Source organism: Chelonus insularis, unplaced genomic scaffold, assembly GCF_013357705.1.
Source record: "Chelonus insularis isolate UGA/USDA-ARS -01 unplaced genomic scaffold, ASM1335770v1 contig_339_pilon, whole genome shotgun sequence".
Lineage (NCBI taxonomy): Eukaryota > Metazoa > Arthropoda > Insecta > Hymenoptera > Braconidae > Chelonus > Chelonus insularis.
The window spans coordinates 645,403-663,325 of record NW_023276505.1 but is presented as its reverse complement, the minus strand read 5'-3'; the positions used below and the strand labels follow the sequence as shown (position 1 = coordinate 663,325).

At 27.5% G+C, this 17,923-nt stretch overlaps 3 protein-coding genes across 4 annotated transcripts; 1 reads left to right on the top strand and 2 right to left on the bottom strand.

Annotated features, from left to right (window-relative positions):
* Positions 1–1,352: 1,352 nt before the first annotated feature.
* mRpS22 (mitochondrial ribosomal protein S22) lies at positions 1,353–2,788 on the bottom strand. Its single transcript, XM_035082270.1, has 3 exons — positions 2,620–2,788; positions 1,938–2,407; positions 1,353–1,860 (listed from the first exon to the last, which is right to left on the bottom strand). The coding sequence occupies exons 1-3, from the start codon at positions 2,756–2,758 to the stop codon at positions 1,402–1,404; spliced, it is 1,068 nt and encodes a 355-aa protein (XP_034938161.1). The 5' UTR covers positions 2,759–2,788; the 3' UTR covers positions 1,353–1,401.
* A 1,197-nt stretch (positions 2,789–3,985) lies between these two features.
* LOC118066285 (protein I'm not dead yet-like) lies at positions 3,986–17,654 on the top strand. The gene is given in 22 exon segments (XM_035082205.1): positions 3,986–4,754; positions 5,665–5,776; positions 5,932–6,136; positions 6,248–6,363; positions 6,582–6,655; positions 6,773–6,882; positions 6,965–7,179; positions 7,283–7,391; positions 7,477–7,571; positions 7,669–7,732; positions 7,844–7,919; positions 8,009–8,342; positions 8,440–8,668; positions 9,054–9,189; positions 9,293–9,317; positions 14,832–15,215; positions 15,314–15,428; positions 15,514–15,578; positions 16,183–16,308; positions 16,387–16,716; positions 16,830–17,208; positions 17,283–17,654. Coding segments are annotated over 19 exon segments (3,177 nt in total). The 5' UTR covers positions 3,986–4,754; positions 5,665–5,776; positions 5,932–6,136; positions 6,248–6,310; the 3' UTR covers positions 17,541–17,654.
* PIG-S (phosphatidylinositol glycan anchor biosynthesis class S) lies at positions 10,372–14,219 on the bottom strand. Of its 2 annotated transcripts, none has more exons than XM_035082268.1 (8): positions 14,101–14,219; positions 12,793–13,023; positions 12,529–12,723; positions 12,097–12,315; positions 11,816–12,004; positions 11,154–11,452; positions 10,732–11,081; positions 10,372–10,560 (listed from the first exon to the last, which is right to left on the bottom strand). In XM_035082268.1, exons 2-8 carry the CDS (start codon positions 12,998–13,000, stop codon positions 10,461–10,463), a joined length of 1,560 nt encoding a protein of 519 aa, XP_034938159.1. In that variant the 5' UTR covers positions 13,001–13,023; positions 14,101–14,219; the 3' UTR covers positions 10,372–10,460. The 2 variants fall into 2 exon arrangements, with proteins under 2 accessions (XP_034938159.1, XP_034938158.1); XM_035082267.1 differs by lacking the exon at positions 14,101–14,219 and adding an exon at positions 13,427–13,732.
* Positions 17,655–17,923: the final 269 nt, after the last annotated feature.

The window sequence follows — 17,923 nt, the reverse complement described above, 5'->3', positions numbered from 1 at the left end:
TGGTACCCGAGAAATTGCTCAACAGTTCTACTCATTGCAGTATTATGCACAATATGATGGAAAAATGAATATCTAGAACAAGAAAATATCATTTAAAATAAAAATTAAAAAAAAAAGCACTAAAACCTCCTTTATATTCTTCAATCTCATAGTAGTCATCCTGAATAATGTCAAAAATGTAGATCATAGCCATAACGACTACAATTCATCATTGTAGATATATAAAATATGTACACATAAGTCACGTAATTTATGTAAAATGACAGCATTGAATGTTAAGTTTGAAAAGGAAAATGAAGGATAGTAGACATTTTATACAGTAAATTAATTAAAATTATTGGCAATTTTTTTTTATTATTTTTAAAAGACAATTAAAAAAGGGACAACCGTTGTATTAAAGTAGACTTGATAAAAATCACATTTTCTACAATTCCTTTTTTACCCATGCTATGACGAAACTACGTAACGAAAATAAAGAATAAGAAATCATATAAAATATAGATGTAAAAAAAAATTAATTCATACATAATTGGTCCGACACATTTATTTAAATGGCCTAAATATAGTTAACATGAATTGCACATTTTCTGTTAGCCTGTTCGGTGAATAAAAGTAAAATGCATATTATAAACGCACGTTATGCTGACAAAGTAACAGAATTATGAATGCTTATTGATATCTCATTAATACGTCGTTATAAATTTGACGCAACGGCTATTACAGTTGATATTTCATAGTTGTCGTTATTATTTTAATGATTTTAATTATTATTATTATTAATAAATATATCTTATATTATTATAGTTATTAAATTTGTAAAAAATCATTTTTATGCATGGTTATTCGCCTTGCAATAGCGAATTATTTATTTAGACTTTATCATAAATTGTGCGATATCTTATTAAATTTAAAATCTGTTCTTAAACTGTCAGATGCCTGTAATTTTTGCATTTATTTAATTAAAATTAAAGAGAGCATAATATTTATGCAGCAACTAAATCTCATGTGTTAACCATTTTATTATTATACATGAATGTAATGTTTTTCGACAGTCATGTACGCCAAATTGAATTGAATTGTTACATTTGTAAATGTTTGTAAGTAATATATAATAAAATAATCAAGTATTAACTAATGAAGTAATCAACAACCTTAAGAACAACGAATAAAGCACAACATTCAAATGTAAATTTTATCTCAATTATTAATATATTTTTTAATACAAAAATCTACTAAATTTAGAACAATACATTCTTCAGAATTTTAAAATTGTTATTACTTGATATTTTAACAACTTTCATTTGACATATAAAATAATCGAAGTTAGGATCATACGAAAGAAACCATTGATATTTAATTTAATTTTTTTTATTAATATTATTTTATTACAATTTGGATAATTTATTTTAAACCATGGGCTGCTCTTATCCCTGCTTCAACCTCTTTTCGTGCTTTGTCAAATTCTTTATATGCATTTATTGCTGCTCTCAATTTACCTTCATTAGTTGAATCTAACTCTACGTACTTTTCAATCAATTGAATATGATTATCATTGCATTGAACTTGTGCTGACTTTGCGGATGGATGAATTTTGTGATATAGTTTAATCAATAGCGCAGCATCTTCGATTATATCATTTTTGATATTGTGTAATAATAAATTTTCAATATTTTTTCTCCAAACTAAATGAAATACCATAGGGCCGTAATGCCTCGTAGAGATTAGTTTTTTAAAGTGACTCGCTTCGTTTATATGATCGTATACAGTTTTTGTGACTCGTTGATAATCCGGATCATCTGGATCAAACTGTACACATGCTCGGTCCAAAATAAATTCGTATTCTTCTCTTTTTAATAAATCCTATATTGTGTAGATGATAAGCAATCAGCAAATTATTCATAGCAATTATTGTATTTACAGAAAAAAAGTTCACTTACCTGAAGATGTTCACCAAAAAACATTTTTGGTACATAGTATTCTCTTCCTTCGAGCGGAAAATAAATTTGATTCATTCGAAATCTTTCATCCCAATTTGCTTGCCTTAAAATACCATTAGAATCTCTTACAACAATTATTCGATTTACATTACTGACGTTATAAGTAATGTCAGTAAAAACATATTTGCACGTATCATATCCTTGAATTTCTGGGTCCTTAGAGATAATCGTAGTGATTGGTTCTCTTTCTTTTACTACTGGTGGCATTTGCAATTTTTTATCAGCTCTTTCCTCGGCATCTTTCATTACTGCTTGAAGCTCTTTATCAGTCATGAATTGATATTCAGGATCCGCAATAGGTTGACCGTCTTTTTTAACTCTGAAAACTTTATTCAAATCTCGACGTGTCAGTACTTTGAGCATTTGTTGTATTTCTTCATTAAAAAAGAATGGAGCTGGATCTGCTTCCTCTAAAGAAAAGTATTATTTTATTATTGAATTACTGATAGTGTAATAGTTTAGAAACTTTTTTAAAAAGCTATTTTATTTATTTAAAAACAATTCAATAATTGTCATCAATTCGATTTTAATTTTCTTCAGTGTTGTTTCACTTTCTTTTTACTTGAAAATATAACCTAGATATTGCTGTAATACTCTTCATAATAACAATGAGAGTGTTTACCTGATTCAACAGAAGAATTACTATATTTACATCTTTGTGTTATATTGTTTCCTTGCAATTGCCGTAAAACTGAGTAAAAATTACGTGAAATCAAAGAAATACATCTATTTCTTATAACTTGTCTACTTATGCCGGCCATAGTGAAGTTTGAATAATAGCATTTTCAATGTTACCAACAGAGAAATTATGGTGACGGAAATTGACTAAATAGTTTGATTTTCTGCCACTTTCGATATATCGAAATATACGACTTATGGAAAAAAACAATTTATTCTATTACTAGAGAGCAGTAGTGATTTCCGAGGACGAATTTCGAATCGATAAACAAATGTGAGAAAAAACTAGATATGAGGTAAGCTAAAATTATATTTGTTCCAATACGTTTGCCTTAAATAATCAAATAAAAATTCAAATGTAGTAAATGTATTTTTACATTATAAAAAAAGAAAAACATTTGTTAACTTCCGTAGTTTTTACGGAAAGGAAAAAAAAAAACATTTCATCATTTTACGTCAGAATTTAATAATAAAGGGTGATCTCTACAATCTTACATCATGATAAAAATAAGTACTACGTAAACGAAGTAAATAATGATAACAAATGATATAAGGATAAATTTCAACAAAAAAGTATATCAAATGGTTTGAAATGCAAGTTCAGGAGTTTTAGACCTTATAAATATTATTGATTTAATGAACTTAATCAATATTCATGATTATCTTCTTGAATTAATGTTAGCTTGATAAAATTTTGATTCAAAGCAAGTTAGCTTACAACATACCTCATAAAGAACTAATTCTATTGTATTATCAGATATTTAGTTAATTAAAATTTAAATAATGATAGCTAAATGTTATTCATAGACATTTCGACATTTCTTTTATTTAAATAATTTAATAAACTGCTTCAAACAGCTTTTAAATATATTAATCTACTAAACGACATAGGTATTAATTAATTTTAGTTCTATCATTTTTTATGAAATTCATTAATCAAATAGTAAGTTAAAATGTATTACTCCATTTGTTTATTTGATTTACTTTGATAACTTTTCCTACTATTGCGTTTCTGGGTAAGTAATTATTTTTGTTTTAATTTTCCGGGTTTTATGAGCAACACCCCTTTGTCTTTCTAACTGATAACGTTTCCTACCATTATTTATATATTATTATTGAACGTAACATGCGATTCTTCGCATTTCGTCACGTCTATAAATTAAAGTGATGTATTCAGTTACAAGGTAAAACAAATAAAATTAGAAAAATTTTTATACATAATGTCATAAACTTCTGACGTTCAATAATAAAAAAAATTCAAAAAATTGATGACTAATAATGGTAATGACAATGCAAGTAACCGGAAGAATAAAACAGCAGAAAACAACATCGAATGGATTTAAAATCAAATTAGATTTAATATTTTATACATTATATATAATATAAAATCTCTATCTCAGACCATATTTGACCAAGAAAATAATCGACAGATCGTTTGAGTTGCGTGCTTTCTCTTTCTCTTATCCCCTACTTATTCTTCCTTATTGTTATCTTGCTCTTGCTTTATAATTTTTGATATGAGTAAGACAGAGATAAGTATACGTCAATGGTAGAGATGAAATCATAACCTAGAAAATCGTTGGAAGAGAGAAAGAATGTGAACAACCAGGAGGGAGAATCAAAACTTATGGTTGGCTACGATAGCTAGCAGCTTATAACAGTGTATGAAGTTGACTGTGTGACATCACGTTTCATTGTTAGAGGTTTACGTCATTTCTTTAGTCCGTGTGCGTCTTGCAGATCGCACACGTGAATTTGCTGCGGGTGCAAAACAGCATCGCAAGAAAATGTCGCCACCTTCACTATCATCAAAGTGTGACTGGTTAGAGTGACTCTTTCTTTCATCGTTTTAGTGAACACGAAGATTATAAACATTTTAAGATTAGCTTAGAGCAACCTTTTTGACTTCTATACTATTTTAGTAACCTAAACTGTGGAGAAAGTTTCAAGTGAAACGTAACTGATGTTGTTTATACTTGTGTTTTGTTTTTCATTTTTGCTGTAATAAAATGTCAAAATCAAGTATTTAACAATGAAGTTGTAAACATCAACCAAGAAAGAATAAATAGAATATAGAAAGTGAGTTCACCTAAATAAGTTTAACTTATAATTAAGAAACATTTACTGAATTTTTACTTCAAATCTACTTAAAAAACTAACTGATTGATTGTGTTATTTATATCAAATTTTAATTGTGTAGAAGTCGATATCTAAGAGTGTAATGATTTATTTCCTCATTTATTTATTTACATGATAAAGGAACGATAAATGAAAAAATCATATGGTTAAACGTGTATACTGCTCACTTTACTCTTCGTTTCTGATGCTTTTGAGAGTTGAGCGCACGATGCCGTGTGTTGATTCTTTCATTTTAAATATAACGGTGTGTATAAATAAGTATGAGCAATAGCGCGAGTACGCAAGGTTGCTGTCGTCCATGATTTTGCGGACAGTTTGAATAATTATAACCATAGATTTATAATTTGTATTGTCATCAAAAGATAGACTGAAGGAAACAAAAGATTCATCCAAGAGAAAACAAGAATTAATCAAGTTTATCGCTCTTAGAACAATAGTTTTTACTAAAAACATAAATTCCGTTTTTTAAACAAAATAAAATCTTTTTTTTTTACTAAATAAAGTATAACACAGCAATAAATTTCACAAAAAGTAACAACATGGAAACATTATCCATATTTAACAATAGAAATACAGGTTAGTTGTGATAAATTAAGCTGATAAGAATGTATGGAATATGTAAATAAAACGTGAACATTTAACATAAGGGCTAAATGATGTCGTCATTTTATTGACACAACCAGCATAATTATTTTTTTAAATCTGCGATAGGAATCATGACCGTGAATCATAATTCATGTAGATGAATTGCTTAAATCTTGGCTATATCTTATGGGATCTAAATAACATGTCTTACAGTTCACAGAGACCAAACTTGATGTGTATTTTAACTAAATTTATTTTTTTCCAGAATAATTCATAGACTCATTTACATACTGAATTTTTGATGAAATAATTCTTGAAAATGGGAGAAATCAATACAGAGTTACAAACGTATGTGAAGGCCCGGATTTTTATCTTGTGTAAGTATTTGTTTATATGAAATTTTCTATTCTTTGTCCATTCATTTTATTGATATACAAATAAGACATTTATTCCAATTCAATTATACTTTTAATTTAAAGTAGAAGCAAGTTTTTGATGATTTCATTTGAATAAATGTTATCTATTTCATTAGGGGATTTGATAGCACGTAGTAGCTTGTCGAAATCAATTTAAAATCATTCTATAAAATGCAGCAGAAAACAAAAAATAACGCCAAAAATAGTATTGGAAGTTGCTGTATAATGATTGGAAGTCATTGGATATAAAATAATATATAATGATCAACAATTTTACTTGAATCCACATAGAAGGATTATTGCACAATTATGCAAATAACGGTATGAAAACCAATAAATTACCAATAGTTTAATTTAATGATCTAATTATAAGGATTATTCATGCATATAAATAATGTTTAACATCATGATAATTATTTCTTTTGTTTTCAGGATGCCGGAGTTAATATTATTTAGTAAATATTTGGACAACTTCAATGTTGGGAACTATTAAAAATGATGAAACGAGACATTATGTATTTAACTACCAAGGGGTTTGATATATCAAAGTATGTTGGCATTATTTTTCATTTTCATTGACCAAAAATCAGACAATAATAATATAAAATAGCAAATAGTTATTTTTTCAAAAGAAAAAAAGTTCAAAGTCATTATCAATTAAGATAATGAATTTATAAATCGCAAGTACTCGAATCAAAAGAATTACAGAATCAAAATTTATTTTCTTACTTATCACTTTACTAGGCATCGTTTCAATAAATTTCAGAGCAGCCGTTACTATGAGTACTTCACACTCGTTGCATTGTAATGGACAAGAAAGTAATCGTAAAATCGGATCAAGTAAGTTAATTGGAATTATTTATAAAGTTAAAGTAATTTTACAGTTTTATAAATGGCTGTAACAGAGACCTAACCCGTTAACATATCAAGTTAAATGAAGAAATTTTTTATTAACAGAAAGAATGGCCTATCAAGTATTTTTGGGTGGATCTTGTAATCCCACAACCTGGCGATCGGAAATAGCCATTCCAACACTTCAAAAACTTGGAATAACTTACTACAATCCGGTACAATAATTGATTGATCTACTTGCATGTATAAAGACCATTCAGATAAATTTTTATGAGTTTTATTTATTTGTTATTTTAGCAAGTCCCACAGTGGGGGCCAGAACTTGTAGCTCAAGAATATGAAGCAAAACAAACTGCACGAGTGTTGCTTTTTGTAATTGATAATCAAACAAGAAACACAGCAGGTATTATTGAAGCGGCTCAATTAGCAGCTACAAGGAGTCATTCCTTAATCATCGTTGTATATCCTTATCAACCAAATCAAAAGATTTTAGGAGAAACTATTTCGGCTCAGTAAGTTCATCTTTTTTTAAAAGATGTATTTATTTTTCAAAGATTAAATTTATTTTTCAATGACAACAATTAATTACATTCTATTTTTCAATTTATTTATCAGAGAATACAATGATTTAATGAATGGACTTCTAGTACTTGAGTATTTGATGGAAAAACAACGAATACCAATATTTGAAAGCATTTCTGGCGCTCTAAATGGTACTTCTAAGGTATTAATTCGCACAATTACTTTTTAAATATTAAAGAGATAAAGTATCAATTTCTGAAAACTAAAATTTTTTTATTTAATTTTAGATTCTCCGTGAAGCAATCAATGTGCAAGATTTAAATCAAGAAGATGGTACGAGGCCTACCCGGAATTCTATAGCTCAAAATGGCATTGATATGGTGTATGTATCTATCTTTATGAATGACGATATAATAATATGTATCTTTTTTTCTTTAACTAAACATCTGTATATTCATGGGCGTTTTTGTTTTATGCAGAACACTCAGAGAGATATTTAAATCTATAGATACCAATGATACGGGTACCGTCCGTTTGGAGGATGTGAGTAAGCAAAACTATTTATTTATTCATATTTATTCACAAAAAATCAATCATTTTTCTTCATCAACTCTTACTTTGATCATTCATAATATCAATAACTTTTTTCAATAGGCCTGGAGAGAACTGCAATTGAAGATAAAGTGCAATATGTCTATCTCTGAGTTTTTTAATTTTGTAACAAAACCAGGTAAAATATATTTTTTAATTTATATTAGCAATATAAACTCGTATTAATCGTTAAACGATACAATTACCTTAACTTTATTACTTATTTAGATACGTATGATAATGTAGTACAAAATTCTTCAAATAAAGATGATTTGGCAGAACAACGAATAAACTTGGAGCAATTTTGGACGCTTGCAAGTGAATGGATGCAGCGCGCCAAGACTAATATGACCAGTTGTGACGGTAAGCGATATCTTTAGTTCACATTCATTTGTTCTTAACTATCATAACAGTGGACAAAAAGATATGATTACTTTTCTCCATCTCATTATTTAGATTGGACACATTGTGTCGTGCCGGATACACAAAAAAGAGATTTATACATCGGAGTTGATGGCAAAGATCACATCTGGTTAGAATCATCTGCCGTGCCATTGATAGAGTATGTATAAAGCTAAATAAATAATGATTAAATAAATCCAACATAAATAATAAACAAAAGAAGATAAATAATAATTTTATATTATACTTTCTCACAGATCAATGGGTTTATCTTTATATCGGCCAAGTATGAATGAATATACAGTGAAAACAATATCAATTGAATTGCAACGAATGAGAAGTTCACGTATGATTTTATTGATAATGCCTCAACACTCACGAAGTATTGCTATTGCGACATTAGCTGCTCATTTAATTGGTTTGCGGGCAAAGCTCGTTCTTTGCATACAACTTATGCCAGATGGTTGTATTGTGTCTGGCGAAAAGGTAAATATTTTAATTTCGTTTCTTAAAACTGTTTAATAAGTTTAGTTTACACAGCACTGGTACATGTTTGATCAATCGTAAAGATTCAAATAATAAATCAAATGAGTTTTTTTTTGCAATTATCTTTTAAAAATATTTTTATTTACCATTTATCTTTTTGAAAAAATTATAAAAACATATATAATCTAGTACAATGGCTATTAATTCATTAATGAAAGAAATAATTGTCAAATCAATCGCTCGTGAATAAAGCAATTAATCTCATTTGAATTGATAACAATTCTGCTTGCCCTTAATTTGAGTTATTTATGTAAAAAGAATATTTTTATTTCATTCATTTATTGATAAATTTATTAACGTTGACTTACATTTTATTTATTGACAGCTGACAGAGCAAGCCATAAAAGACTACAATCGCAGTAGAATGTATCTCATGGACTACGCAACGCGCGAAGGTGTACCTGTTTTTCAGAAGATAGCTGATGCACTTCAGCATGCGATACAGTCAGTTCAAAGTTCCTGTTGACATTTTTTCTCTAATCTATGATCTATTAATTATAATTATTTTTTTATTTGTTTTTTAAGTTTTAGTTAAATCAATTCAACTAATTTATTTTTACTCAGACTTGATTGAAATCACAAAATACTTGTTCGTTTTATTTTATTATTTTGATTTTTATCAATGAGCTAGTTGATAGGTAAAAGTCACAATTTTATCATGAATATTTTTTCATATTAATTTTTAAATATTAATGTACGTTTATGATATGTCTGATAAAACTCGCAAATTTTTATAATATGAATGATTGTATTTGAAACATTAGCATAGTAAAATCAAAATTGATGCTCATTGAAAATTTTTTTTTAAGATTTATTAGAGCTATCATTTGATTATTATATTTCGTTATCATATTATTTATCTTCATCATTATCATCAGCATTTCTACCATCATCATGATAAACTGTATTGACTTTTCAAAATCTGGATTTATCATAATGATATTATTATGTATTTACTTACATGGCAAAACTTACAATAACGTAAGTTTGCTTATCAATTTATCAATATCCTTATTTATTAAGTAAAATATGAAAAATATCTTTTCTTTTAAGAATTTTTTTTACACAAAAGCAACAAAATAAATTTTAGAAAAACTATTTTAGAATTAACTTCAAGTAGTATGTTTTTAAGATGTTATCTATTTTTTATTTAAAAAATAATTTATCAAGCTCAATTAAATATGTACAATAGAACAATTATGAAATCATCAATAACCGAGAACAGAAAAGACGAATGATAAATCACAATAATAGTACTTTGAAGTAAATGTTAATATAATGTAATTAATTAAGTATAAATAATATTATCTATCTATTATTTCTAAAAAATGTTTATTATAATATTTTTTCGAATGATAGACATATTTTAAATATCTGTATATAATAGCGAATCACAATTGTGCATAAATTGATGAGTGAAGAACAAAAAAATAAATTATTGTGTGTGAATAATAATGATAAATTTATAAATCAATTTAAATTTAAATAAAAAAAAGACTAAAAAAAATTCTTTTCAAGTATTTAGATTAATTAAAATTTAATTAGTAATGGGTAGTTTAGTTATATTTTGTTTTTAATAAGAGATTTATAAATAATTAATAAATTATAAAATCATTTTATCACTTTACGTATTGATGTACAAAATTTATTTGTTTCATTAATAGATATATAGTAACATTTGTACATTTTATTAGTTCATCTTTTATCTGATCAACTATAAACCTAAAATTATTCAATTTGGCTTATTTGGAAAATAATATTGTTTGATATTTTTGATAGAAAATAATACTGGTATCATAATAGGTAAAAATAGAGGAATATAAACAGCATATCTGAAACAAAAATTAGTATTAATTATTATTTAATAGCTTTTATTAATTAAATATTTTAATTCCTTATATATTACTAAGAATGATAAACTTTCATTATTCAGTATCAAACCTAATCTGAAGATACAAAAAATAATTAATATAATTATAACTTTAAATCAACATTTAACTTACTTTTGATCTTCTGGGAAGTATAACAGAGCTAAAAGTGATGGATCGCTGAATGCTGCTTCTGAAGTAATAAAAGCTTCTTTGCTTAGCAGGAATCCATCTACTAATTCTCCATTATTTAATTTTTGTGCTGATAATTTTATAAGCTCCAGAGCTTTCTTTATTCGATTGCCAACAGTCTCCGTAATCACAATATTACTGATTTCTTCAAGAAGTTGTGCTAGTGATTGAAGAGTAAGCTTAGCTGAAGTGAGCTGTTCAACGGCTTTTACTCGTAGAAGTGCATCGAGCTCCCAATCCCGAATAAGGGTTTCTCCAAGAGCTACAATAGAGATATTTGGAATCTCATCATCCTGATTAAAAAACAAACTATAATTAATAATATACTGATGATTAAGATATATTATTTTGAATTTTAAACTTACAGGTTCAGGAATCCCCAATAGAAGCCTCAATTGTGACAGAAAAGTACCCATAATGAGTAAAGGATTAGGTTCCACTTCAACTACACTATCATAACTATCTTCAATAATTGTTTGATTGCATACATCTAATGGTGGGTTTGATATAACAACTCCACCCCATCTTGGAGACATAAACGCTTCTATATTATTTAATGACTTAGATTTGTGTCCAGTTTTCGTATAAATATAAATAGGTGATTCACTACAAGGCACAGCATACATTACGAGATTGATACATGGATGGAGACTGACTTGGGATGCTAAAAATAATTTAAAAATTTTTTATTAACCAAAACTCATAGAAAAAAAATACAAATATGATATTAATATTAGTTATAAGAATAACATTGACACGCATAACTAGTTAAACCTGAACATTGAATGTATTTTTAATTCTATTTCGAATTAATCAGTTACTAACGAATTCAATGTTATTTTTAAATTATACCGTCAAATTATGTATAACTGAGTAAAATAAAACGTATCACATGATCTAAGCCATCAACACTAATATCTCTTGTTACAAAACAACAGAAATTTTTTACGGAGTATATGGATCAACGTTATCATTATTTACTCTGAATATATTTATTAAATAACCTACTTATGTACTAAATTCATACCCAATTTTTTTTCTAATGGTGTTATTAATTGTGGAAGAATATCTTCTACAAAGGCATAATGTCTTCTTAGTGGGCTGCTATCAATAATTTGTTTTGGAGTAATAGCAAAAGGAAGCAAATAAAGCCACTGAGATTTGATAGAAAAGTTTGCAACCATAGAGAGCTGATTGAGAAATGGTTCGATGTAATCTAAAAAAATAATATTAACAAAACTTAGTTTGATAAAATTTTATTATCCATATCTTTCTTATTACAAAAGACAAAATGAATAAAAGCAATACCTTCAGTCAATGTCAACAAATTCCACTTTATTTTTAACCTGTCGGGATCTGGGTTGATTATTGTCACGAGAACATCATAATTTACACTTGGGGGAAATCGTCGACGGTTTTCTTCATCTAGACGATATATTGTGGGTTCCGTTAAAGCATTCTGAGTTAGAAGAAGTGATTTATCTCTCAGAATAATTTGCGACAGGATATGAGTTAGCTCTGAACCCTCTTAAATTAACGAATTATAATTAAGTATTATTATGATTGATTTGATCACAAGTAACTTTTATATTCTATTCTAATAGCCAGAAAGTATATTACTAAATAATTATTAAGAATTGAACTTTCTGATGTTTTGAAATAAATTAAAAAAAAAATAGCTTATCGATTAACTAGAAAAATTACAGAGATGATTATAATTCAATGAATAGTAATAATTACTTGTTTTCGATGGAAAGAAGATATTCCTTTTGAGACCAATAAAAATCTGATTAAAATTTGGTGATTCTAAAAATAGTAATTGGCCAATTTGTACATCAAATTTTTCTGCTATTTTTTCATGGTCATACAATGTAAATGCAGAATTTACTACATCCTTTGAAACAATTTTGTGAGATATATCTAGTCTCAGTAAAGCTAAAACGTACATGTAAAAAAGTAGAGATTAGATTACTTGAATTTTTTCAATTATGAAAATGAACTTACTTGGTTTTTCCAATGAATTAATTATTTCATTCATTAATGTTTCAGCATATGTCAATGATGTTGCAGCAATGACAATTTTAGTTTGAAACTTGGTTTCTAAATTCGACAAATCTGCTATTCCAGAGTAAGGAAGAGGTACACGTAAAACTGATGTTGTATGCCACCATAGAGGAACTCCAATACCAAGTATTATAAATGCAAATGACATACTAGCATATACTCTGTATTTTTCTGAAATGATAAATCAAATATGAAATTAGGAGGTTAGTTAGTTAAATTGCATGCTTCTTTAAGTTAAATTTGAATATTTTTATATTAAAAACTGAGTAAAAATCATATTAAATGAAATTGAGCTGCTATCAAAGAATAAAATATTCTTCATGTTAACATTCATCTATCAATTATCTTTGTAGTATTTTCAGTTACGAGTTATATAATAAATATCATTGGTAATTTATAATAATTATACTTTAATTACTCAAACATTACAATTTTATTCTTAAAAACATCTCTTTTTTTGTTTAAATCATTTCCATATTATGACATGAAACATCAAACATATGATTATTTCTAAAAGTAATAAACTTGTATTGTTTGACATCTAAGATTTTTATCTATAAATATAATACTTAACTTGAACATGAGGGTAATTTGTAAAATTTGATAAAATTAAAGAGTTCTGACAAATGATTTTTCTTTAAAGTAATTCAGTTGATTAGAACAAAAACTTTTACTAAATAGTCTGATGAAAGAATGACTACGATCAACAGGGAAGGGGGATTCATCGTGACTTCAGAAGCAACGACGAACCAGGGCGGCTCTTCAGTTCTTTTTCTGACGTCTTCAACATTCGAACTCTTTCTTTTCTTCTACTGACAGCTTTGATCAAACATTATTCCTTTTGTTTCTTATCAATCAGTGCAATTTGAATGAAACAATCATTGCTTAACGATTGATTTGTGATCCATTTATTCACCTTAATTATTTATTAAACAATAAAATGGTATGAATAACATTCATTAAGCTTAATACAGTAATTAAAACTGGTATCAGCTGGAGTTCTCTATCAGTTGAATGAATAAAACTAATTCTTCAGATCATCTTCTTTATTACTTGCAAATTCAGTAACTATCTGTGAGAAGATAAAGTGTAATTAACCTTTTTTTTGACATAAAACTTGGTTAAAATTTCCAGAAAAGTTGAAATTGGTGAAAAATAGAGCTGAAATATTGTGATGATTGAAAGTGGCTAAGTAATTTGTCAAAGTTGAAAAAAATATGTATGAATAGTGAAAAATGCTCGTTTAACCTTGTGTCAATTGAAGCAATGTGAGACCAAAGCGACAGCTGCACTTTTAAGCCTCTCTTTACCATGGTAGTCGTCGTGAATCCGAGTTCTTCCTCGTAGCATACAAGAGATACTGAAAATTCAAGTTCCTCAACTCCATACATCATTGTGAGAATCTATTCGTTATTGTTCCATTCAAAATAACTCGTTATAAGTTGAATTATTATGTTAAACATGAATGTCATTGATCAATAACATGTAAACTAAACAGATAACAAAATTATCATTCTAATAATAAACTTTTTATGACAAATATACCAACATTTTTGAAAACATTTCAACAGTTTCAGTGCTGAAAACTTATTTTTCATAAATCCCAGAGCTGTTAAATAAGTGGAAACAGGAGCAGTAATAAAAGGATGGCGTCTAAACCGGAAAATGAAATTATTAAAATGGAGATAGAAGTTAAACAGTAAGTTTATATCACATGATCTTTATCCTTTTTTTCGTTAATTACTATTTTATGAAAAGTACACTTAAATTTATGGAAGACTTATCAAAATTTAAGTATTAACGATATCTATTTCTAAAAATATCGAATATTATCTGGAATTTTCTTAACCAAGCAATCAAAATATTGTATTCGATTGATTATTCTAAACAAAATAAATGAATTTTAACTTTTTGATGTTATCTAAAACGCATTCCATAAATAAATACCTTTGACTCATGAGTATGGCATTTTATTGCAGAAAAAAAGATGGAGTTTTCAAACTACTATGGAGATTTATTTGTATTTACTGGAAATCATTAATTCTAATCCTATGGCCACTAATTTTGATGCCGATAATAATTATAGATAATTCACGAATGTACAAATGTCTTTATGTAGTGGGTTTGATGGCAATGTATTGGGTAACCGAATGTTTGCCTTTACCTATTACTGGGATGATACCAATCGTACTCTATCCACTAATGGGAATATTGAGCTCAGGTAAAACCTGTGATGCTTATATGAATGATACCACCATCATGTTTTTAGGAAGTCTTGTTATTGCTGTTGTTATTGAAAACTCTGGATTACACATGAGAATTTCATTGATAATCATTAAACTTATTGGATGTAGTCATAGGAAGTATGAAACTATTTGATTACTTAACATTTCAAACATTTTATTTGTCATGCATTTTATTTATTATTTATTTCCATTCTTTGATTGTTTTATGATTCTAGATTAAGTCTTGGACTATTTTACGTCACAATGTTCATATCTATGTGGATTTCCAATACTGCTGCCACTGCCATGATGATTCCTATTATTGAAACAGTTCTTTTAGAATTAGAAACGGTTGAGCAATATATATAATTACTTGTAATATTATTTTTTATTTAAGTCGATCATAATTATTATTAATATTTTATATTATTTTCAGCAAGGTCTTGGTAATATGTTTGAAATCGAGGAATCCGATACTAGTCAATTAGAAAATCATGAAAGGTCAGTTTCAATGTTTATTTGAATAGTAAACTTTGATATTTAAATTGAAAAAGAAATATGAACGATAGGTAAAATTTATATTCTTATGAAAAATGTATAGAAATTAATTCTCTGGAAAATGATAAAATCTAACATATTTTTTTCTGAATACAATAAAATAAATATGGATTTATTATATAATAAATCCTACCTGATATGACACCAATTTTATATCATTGAGATTGACAGTAAATATATATATAGGGAATTTGAAATTAAGAATTTATCCACACATTCAATCTTTTTAACGATAAATTAATACGGAAGACATAAGATCACATTAGTTATTTATAAATTGAACAGAATAATTCTAGGCATACCGGAGATGTTAAAAAAACAAGAATTTTATAATAAAAACAGATTATAACAATGCGTACTCATATTTAAATAATAATTACCAGTAATTATTCATTGATAATCTATCATCTGTAATTGCTAGTAAATTGTTAGGATTCATTTTCTGATATAAATAAACATGAAGTAAATTTTTAAAAAATAATATCGTATTTAACTCAGAAAATTTGGCATTGATTTAATACTGGTAATTTAATAAAAATATTTTTAGGCGGAAAAGACCAACACACAGCACATTAGTCTACTATTTATCAATTTCATATGCCTCAAGCATTGGTGGAATTGGAACTATAGTTGGCAGTGGAACAAATTTAACACTGAAAGGAATTTATGAAGAGTATATAATGATAAAAAAATTTCTTTACAATTTAATCAATTGATCAAAAAATTTATTTTAAACTTTTTTTTTATCTAGACGATTTCCACGGAGTCCAGGGATAAATTTTGCTTCTTGGATGTTGTATAATGTACCGCCCATGCTTCTTATAGGATTTTTGACATGGTTGTGGCTTCAAATAATGTATATGGGACTTTTTAGGCCTCAAAGTGCGGATGCTCAAGCCATAAATATTGGTGAACAGGGAGAAAAAGTTGCTGCAGATGTTATTAATAAGAGATATAAAGATCTTGGACCAATTACGTGGTATGAATCGATAGTAGGTTTTCTTTTTATTTCAGTCATTCTTCTTTGGTTCTTTAGAAAACCCGGATTCCTGCCGGGATGGCCAGAGTACATCACGAACATGTAAGTCTTCAACTCATTAATTGTTTTAACTCTTGATTTGACTAAATTTTTTTATTTTTATACTCTAATTCTTAAATTAAAAAATCTATTGTAAAAAACTGATCTTTATTTAGGCCAGTCAAAGACTCAACAGCAGCCATTGCACTTGTAATTTTACTATTCATAATACCATCGAAATTGGATTTTTTTCGAGCTTTTGATAAGGATCCAAGCAAACGTCCAACGGCTCCATCTCCAGCTCTCATTAATTGGAAAACAATTCATGAAAAAATGCACTGGAGTTTAATTTTTGTCCTTGGTGGCGGATTTGCTATTGCTACAGGAAGCAGTGACTCTGGGTTGTCAGCAATGCTTGGAGAAGTTTTAGGAAACTTAAGACATGTTAATATATTTGCAACGTTATTTATTGTTTGTATTTTTTGCGAAATCGTTACGGAGTTGACTGCAAATATTGCTGTAGCGAATATTGTCTTACCAGTATTAGCAGAAATGGTAACTTAAATCTAAATATTTTCAATTAATTATTTACAAGAATGAATTACTGACTTAAATCTTTTTATTTTTAGTGTGTATCAATCAAAGTGCACCCTCTCTTTCTTATGCTACCGGCTTCTCTCTGCTGCTCATTTTCATTTCATTTGCCAGTTGGTACTCCACCAAACGCAATTGTAAGTGAAGCAGGTCACATAAGAACTAAGGATTTTATTATTGCCGGAATCGGCCCGACGATGATTACCCTTCTTGTCACATGCATTGCATGGAGTACTTGGGGTGTCTATGTATTTAAATTGTCTGATTTTCCTCAATGGGCAACAGAGAAATAATGTATGATCTATTTTGACTATCAAAATTATTTACTTCGTTCAATCATTCTTCGGACAAATATTTTAGTTATTATTTTAATACATGATTATTTATTTTATCAATAAATTCAAATAAACCGCAATACGTCTAATTTTTTATCACTTCCAAAAATCATTAGAAATAATTAACATAGCATGTAATATTGAAAAAATGAAAATTGTCTTTCAAAATTAGATTTTTTAGTAATAATTGCAAAAAATGACAGTTTCCTAATTTAAAATTAATTCTATTAATAATCAAATTAAAAACAATGAGCTTACCGCTAGTGGAATCATCATCTTCAACAGTTTTATTTTCCTCGGCCATAATTACAGAAGATAATTGACTTAATTTATTATGAATA